The sequence below is a fragment of the Coffea arabica genome, chromosome 1e (genome assembly GCF_036785885.1).
Source record: "Coffea arabica cultivar ET-39 chromosome 1e, Coffea Arabica ET-39 HiFi, whole genome shotgun sequence".
Taxonomy (NCBI): domain Eukaryota; kingdom Viridiplantae; phylum Streptophyta; class Magnoliopsida; order Gentianales; family Rubiaceae; genus Coffea; species Coffea arabica.
Genome location: NC_092311.1, coordinates 3,811,113 through 3,818,174, shown reverse-complemented (window position 1 = coordinate 3,818,174; position 7,062 = coordinate 3,811,113). Strand labels below are relative to the sequence as shown.

The 7,062-nt window shown below is 33.2% G+C and overlaps 1 protein-coding gene and 1 long non-coding RNA gene across 2 annotated transcripts; one reads left to right on the top strand and one right to left on the bottom strand.

Annotated features, from left to right (window-relative positions):
• The first annotated feature begins 1,958 nt into the window (after nucleotides 1-1,958).
• Nucleotides 1,959-3,092, top strand: LOC140021112 (uncharacterized). The gene has a single exon (XM_072071866.1). The coding sequence runs from the start codon at nucleotides 1,995-1,997 to the stop codon at nucleotides 2,865-2,867; it is 873 nt and encodes a 290-aa protein (XP_071927967.1). The 5' UTR covers nucleotides 1,959-1,994; the 3' UTR covers nucleotides 2,868-3,092.
• A 2,518-nt stretch (nucleotides 3,093-5,610) lies between these two features.
• LOC140021111 (uncharacterized) lies at nucleotides 5,611-6,429 on the bottom strand. Its single transcript, XR_011825085.1, has 2 exons — nucleotides 6,212-6,429; nucleotides 5,611-6,050 (listed from the first exon to the last, which is right to left on the bottom strand). It is a non-coding gene; the product is annotated as an uncharacterized lncRNA (long non-coding RNA).
• Between the last annotated feature and the right edge of the window lie 633 nt (nucleotides 6,430-7,062).

Sequence of the window (7,062 nt, the reverse complement as noted above, 5' to 3'; positions counted from 1 at the left end):
CTATTTACAATGAGATAAGATACATACAACCCAATTGGTTAAAGTGGAAAAGATACAAGAAACTTGAGACTGTTTTTATCATATGTTAATATTAGTTAGTAATCATGACAGACCCCAGCAGTTTGTGTGTCAAGTTTGGTCATTGATGCTTAACCGCAAAGTGATGGTTCTATGGTGAAGGAATCAATTATAATATCTTCAAGCTGCAAAGTCACTTCCTCAAAAAGCAAGGCAGAAAAAAAGAACATTGTTGTTTGTATGTTGTGTTATTTTAGTGTTTGTATGTTTTTTTAAAAAATTACCATGGATTTCACAAGACTAATATTTTTAGCCAATACCACTTTGGTCAATTATTGATGGATTTCACAAGACAAATATGTCATTTGGTTAGTTTTGTGTAGCTCATTAATATTTGGACAAAAGTGGGATGTGTTAGAAAGGTTATGATACAAAATGTTCCCATATTAATGTTTGAGATGCAAAGTGGGAATAGGTGTAGGTTTGAGTCTACAAAATGGAATTTACCCTTCTCACATCCCAAAGAGTACTTAGTACTCTTAATGACTCTGCTACTCCACATTTATCTATCTCAGGAGCAATGAAATAGTGAGATGAGAGAAGTGAAAAAAAAAGGGAAAAATGATAAGGAAAAGAAAATAGTAGAAAAGAAAACAAAGGAATGAATAAACAAGGAGAAAGCAAAATAATATAGTAGGGGCACCTTTATCCAAAAAACATCAAAAAGAGGTTAAGTGCCTGTTTAATAAGTTTAGAGAGGTAAAGTACAATTAGAGACAAAGTTTAGGAGATTTAATGCATTTAACCTTAATTTGTTACTCAATATTAATAAATCCAGTTGGGAAAAAAAATGTTTTGATTCCTTTCATTGATTTCAACTTGACTTCTCTTATATATTGACATAAGAACCATGAAATGAAAAGATTAAGACTGGTTAGTGGGAATATGACAATCAATAAGAAAAATGTTGGTCATATTCAAAAAATATGTTACATTTTTATCACTTCTAATTGATTGTTTTCATCGCTTGAGTCTAATTAAGACTGGGATGGGACATTATACACTTGCAAGTTCGTCATGAAAACCACTAACAAAAAAGTAAAGAAAAAAAAAGATGAATATAGCATTATAAATTAGAAATTAGAAAAGCATGATGACACATGAGAGACTTTTTTTCTTTAAGAAACTGATTTATTGATCAATATAGATATCCATCATATATACATATAAACCAAGGAGGCAGAATCTCCGATAATGCAAATTCATATAATCTAGCATACTTTGTTAATATTGAACAACCTCGTTGTCTCTTCTTCCTAACCCTTAGCATCTATTGAGCGATTAAGCTAAAGAGTTAGTTAGTCGAAATATCTTTATTTAACTTGTTGAGTGCATGTCCGGGTTACTAGCAGTGCATAAACTCTCAAGGTGGTGACATTCAAATGGCCAATTTTGACCCATCACTCTCTTCAATTAGGTTGTCTCCAAGGAAAGCGATTAGCTTATGTGGAGGTTTTTAATATTTTCTTTTCAAGTTGAAGATAGGCACAGAGCGAGTGGAAGAGGGATGGACTAGATGGTATAGAAGACGGGAATATAAGTGAAAAGTTCCGTGTTCAAGATTTTTCACTTATACTAAAAAAAAAATTTTAAAAAGAAGCACAGAGGAAATGGGGCAGAAAGGAAAGGGTTAGCAAATTATGAAAATTCTAAAATTATCATTTACCCTGAATTGTAACTCTTTTTGACCCACTTTTTATACTGAACATTCAGAGCACAAAATAGAAGAAACTACATATAGTTTATAAATATTTAATTTGATTTGATTTTGTAGTATTTTATCAATTTAATTTGAGTTGATTGTCTTCATAAGCAAGACATTTTTTCGTTCTATATATATAGCCTCCTTGTGTAGTAAACCTACAAAACCCACAAAACAAACAAGCAAGCAAGAAAGCAGAACGAGAGGCAAGGCAATGGGCAGCTTGGTAGGACATGTGATACCTGGATTTGGTTTCTTTCTGATTGGACTCTGGCATTTAGTTAACCATATCAGGCTTCACTTTCTCCATCCAAAGTCCTATACATCTTTGCCATGGTTTCCCACTTCAAAATTCAGGTACTTCGAACTTCTCTTGATCATGGGAGGCTGCATTGCCTCAATATCCATGGAACTCTTCATTAGTCCGGCCAGGCACCAACCATTGGACCCTGATGGCACCATCCCATCAAACCATCTTCACAACTTTGAGCACTCGAACATATCCTTGACTATCTTTATTTATGCACTTTTCTCCATCATCCTGGACAAAATCCAGCCCCCAGCTCAATATGGCCTGACCCAAATGCTCGGAGCCATTGCCTTCGGCCAGGAATATCTCCTCTTCCATCTCCACTCTACTGATCACACGGGTGTGGAAGGCCAATACCACTGGCTTCTACAAATTGTCATACTTGTGTCATTTTTCACTACCCTATTATGCATAGGTTACCCCCAGAACTTCTTGAATAATTTTATAAGGTCTCTTAGCATCTTGTTCCAAGGAGTTTGGCTGATGGTCATGGGAATCATGCTTTGGACACCAGAGTACATTCCCAAAGGCTGTTTTATGAACTTGGAAGATGGTCATTATGTTGTTAGATGCCATGATCTTGAAGCCCTTGCCAGAGCTAAATCATTGGTGAACATTCAATTTAGCTGGTATCTAGTTGGAGTTACAGTTTTTGGTATGTGTCTTTACTTGGGACTCTACAAAGTGTTCCCTGGAAAAGCTGAGTATCAATCTTTAACAAAATTGGAGGATGATGATGATTTTAGGTTCAGAAAAGAAACAAAGACGCTTTTCTAGTTAAGCCTACAATGATGCTAGCTCAGCAAAAACCAAAGGTGTCAGGGGCAAAAATTTGGAATTTGTGTTGGGATATTGTTTGTTTGTTTTGATGGCATTTGGATTGCAGTTCTTCCGTTTGTTGTAATGTATGAAGAAGAAAAAGGTTGTTTAAAAGAGGAATGTACTTTAATCTTTTGTTAAAAATTCTTCACATATTAATATTTATTCAGTATTTCTGGATCATAGTTGCATATTTAAGATCAATCTGAGTTGAATTTTGAATCTTGAATCTTGAAAATAATTGTCCTATTTTCTTCATTGATAGATTAAATTACGTCTCAGCTATGATGCTCCTCAATCCTTCCAATTGTAGGCATGGTTTTTGTACTTTTGTTTATTTTGCAACTCATACAAGAACAAAGTTTGGGGTTTTGGATCTGCATAATCCACAACTGATAAAAAGTAAGTCATATACTTTCAACCGATGCTTGCAATCCCCATCAATTGCACTTACATCTCCTGGCGTTTGACTTTGTTAACATACATATTTACTTTACATGCTATAGATTAACTAGCTAATGCAATATATGAGGCACACTTGTGGAATTATTTTATTTTTTCTTTCCTAGAAACATATTTTTATTGTTAAAATTTTGAATTGGGCTAATTTATTACATGATAATTAGTTTTAGGGGAGGTCACTAATATTTTGGAAATTTCGGGAGGAGGCCAATGCAAGTATTTGAAACATCAGGAGAGGTTTATAAAATTATCTCCATACACAATCTAGCCAAACATGCTAAGCGGTCTGGAATGGATACAGCATTTCCAATTCCAACCGGTTGTGTGAATCCAACAATATCATGTATAAATTCATACAATTTCGATGTAATCATGAATGCTTCACAACTTTAATTGTACAAGTTACAAACTCAATTTTTACACTAAAGTTATACTAATTTATACGAGATACTATAAGAATTATACAATCGGGTTGACTTGGACATATTCTATTGAACAGTAAAGGTTCAACCATGCACTTCAAAACTAACACACTAACGAACAAATTCTTGAGCATGGTACACGTTAAAATCTTGCATAGATTCTCTATTACAAGTGTAGCAATGCTGTCCACTGCTTCATTGAATGATGACATTTTCTTGCATTCATTGACTTTAAATAAAAAAAAAAGTCATACCTCAGTAACGTTAATGATTTGACTAGTGAGTGCTCGTTAAGATAAATTTTAGATATTAATTTTTTTAAAATTATAATTAATTATAAAAAATGTCTAAATACAAAAAGTAAATTAGCTCAATTGTCTTGGTCTTGACTCTCAAACTCGTTAATTTTTGAAGTTAGTACTGGGAATATGCAAATTCGAAAAAAAAAAATGATTTACCAATTGAATTCAAATTGAATTCGAAATTTTTGAAATCGGTAAAGCGGAAGTTTTCCATTTTTGAAATATACGAATTTGGTTCAAATTCGGGAATGTATTTTTTCAAAATAGAATTTTTGATTTCAAATTCACAATTCGAAATAAAAAATCGAATACCTAATTCGATTTCAAATTCGTATGTTATATATATATATATTATATGTAATATAAAATTTATAATATATAATAATACATCTAACTAATAATTATATTATATAACAATACAATAATAAGTTTTATTAAGTTAGTTGTACACTATGTTATAAATTTAAACATATATTATACAAAAGTTAGCATTTAGTTTAGCAAAACTTATATATAATTATAATATAAAAATTAGAATTCGGTGAAATCGATTACTACCGAATTCTGAATTGACGAATTCGAATTCAAAATTTGTGAAATCGAATTTGAAATCAGCCGAATTTTCTAATGTCCAAATTTCCAAAAATTTCGAATTCAAAATTCAAAATTACCGAATTCGATTTCGATGTACATCCCTAGCCAGTACACACATAATAATGTGTTGTTTGGCTCAAGAAACACTCAAAAGATGGTGATAAGGCTAAATAAAACGTACACGTATACTTTTCAACTTGTGAGGCTCAGAATTTTGTGGATAAATCAGAAATAGCACAGCCTTCATGCGTATCATGATCGTTTCTTGGGGGCCTAGAAGACAACCAGACAATATTGATTGAAACAAAAGCGGAAGGACATGACACAATCACCGGTCTGTGGTAGACCACACCTCATTTATCCAATGTTTTGAAACTCGAACCGTTAATTAAACCGGTAAGGTGAGAGGGTCGAGGTTCGACCGGTCGAACCGGTTCAATCCTGATTCAATGATTTATATATATATATATATAAATATATATATGTATTACACACATACATGTGCACAGAATAAGAAATCTCATAGACTAATTCAAGACATCACTTGATAAAAAGTTAAATATTTCAAACCACTTGACTTTCATAGATTAATTTTTTAAATTGTAAAATCAAGCAAATAATTCATCTCAGTTATACCTATCAAAAAAATAATTTTTTTTTAGCAAAATAGAAAGAACTTCATTAATGATTTGCAATGTAGCACATACACGAGGAAATCCTCAAACTACATCAGCAAAATAACACTAAGCATCGCAAACCAACAAATTGCTTAAAATCTAAGCCCCACTCTACAAGTAGAATCCAATTTTCATGAGTTCTAGGAATTTTTCCCCAACTCAGAACACCGCATTTCCTCAAATCCAGCGTACTAAGTCTTTGTTACATACCAAACACAATATAAAAACATGTCTAGGAATGTGATTTTCATACCATACTAAACTACTTCAATGTACAGCGGTACCTCGGGCCGGAATGTTTTCATAGCATCCTTTACGGTAAACATCCCTGAAGAATTTTCAAGCCACGCAATTTGATCATCATGCTCTGGAATAGGCACAAAAATTGCAAGTGTAGCCTGTTGCAATATTTTGGAAAATCCACTAAATAGTGTCCCTAACATCGTTTGTCGGCCTAGTATAAAGATTATGTTCTTGAGTATTCCTAATGGATAAGAGCAGCCAAAATAAATTATATATTTTAGTGCAAAGTACTTCAAGAATTTTCCAGTACATAATCAACAAAAATGAAGTACATATACAATACCAAAACTAGGAATTGAATCCTGAGTTTTGTGACATAATAGTTGATCAAGTAAATTAGCTTTCTGCACTGGTTTTCTCTCATGGCATTCAAATTCTTACCTACAAAAGAAAAAGAAAAAAAACTGAAATAGACAAATTGCTCTTCAAAGAAAAATCGAACAATAAAAATAAAACTACCAAAAATTGCAGACCTCAAGAATCATACAATCTGTCAAACGCCAAGTAATAAACAAATAAATGAAAAAAAAAATGAAACTAACCTGGACGATGTCTTGAGAGTTAAGATTTGTGAGATTAATCCAATCTTTTGCAAGAAAAAATAGAGAATTGAAGTTGAGAAACCCCATATTTAAGAAGCCGATACCATTGAAAATTTGGATTCTTAATTTGAAACAAGAAGAAAGAGAACTGGAGAAGAGATTAAGAATGAGAGAGAGTGTGCGGCAGCCGTCATTAGAAATTAGGGTTAGAAAGAAAAGTTGGGAAGATGCGTTTTCACCTTTCAAGACTTTTAAATTTGATTTAAAAAATTAGGAAAAAATAAAAAACCGTGGTTCAATGGGTCAATCCGGATTGAACGGTTCTAACGGTTTTGACCGGTTCTTATAACAAGTCAACTTTAGTAGTGAACCGGACCGGAGACATGACCGGTTCGTGATTCGATCGATTGAACCGGCCGGTCCAGTCCGGTTTTCAAAACATTGCATTGATAGCATAGCATGGGATAGGGTCCTAATGCATATATTTTTCCAAATATGGAATCAATGTCCCCTTGTGCTGGCGAATTACTCAGATTATGGTCGAGGAAAAAAAAATTCGGACATGTACCGATCTGACAAGGTTGTAGTACAAATCTATGGGTACCGGGCCGAGGTTGTAGTACAAATCTATGGGTACCGGGCCGTGTCAGCCCGGCACCCAAACTTCATCCAATTTTTTTTTTTTTTGACTTCTGACATCGCTGCCGGGCTATGTCAAATTTTTTTTTAAAAAAAGCTGTCGACAAGGTCTGATGGCTGCCAGGCAGAGCGGTTGAACAAAGCTGTCAAATTGTTTAAAAAGCTGTCAAATTGTTTTTTTTTAAAAAGCTGTCAAATTGTTTTTTTAAAAA

Excerpts from the sequence above, each read along its gene's own strand:
- LOC140021112 (XM_072071866.1), top strand. The coding sequence starts at position 1,995 with ATGGGCAGCTTGGTAGGACATGTGATACCTGGATTTGGTTTCTTTCTG.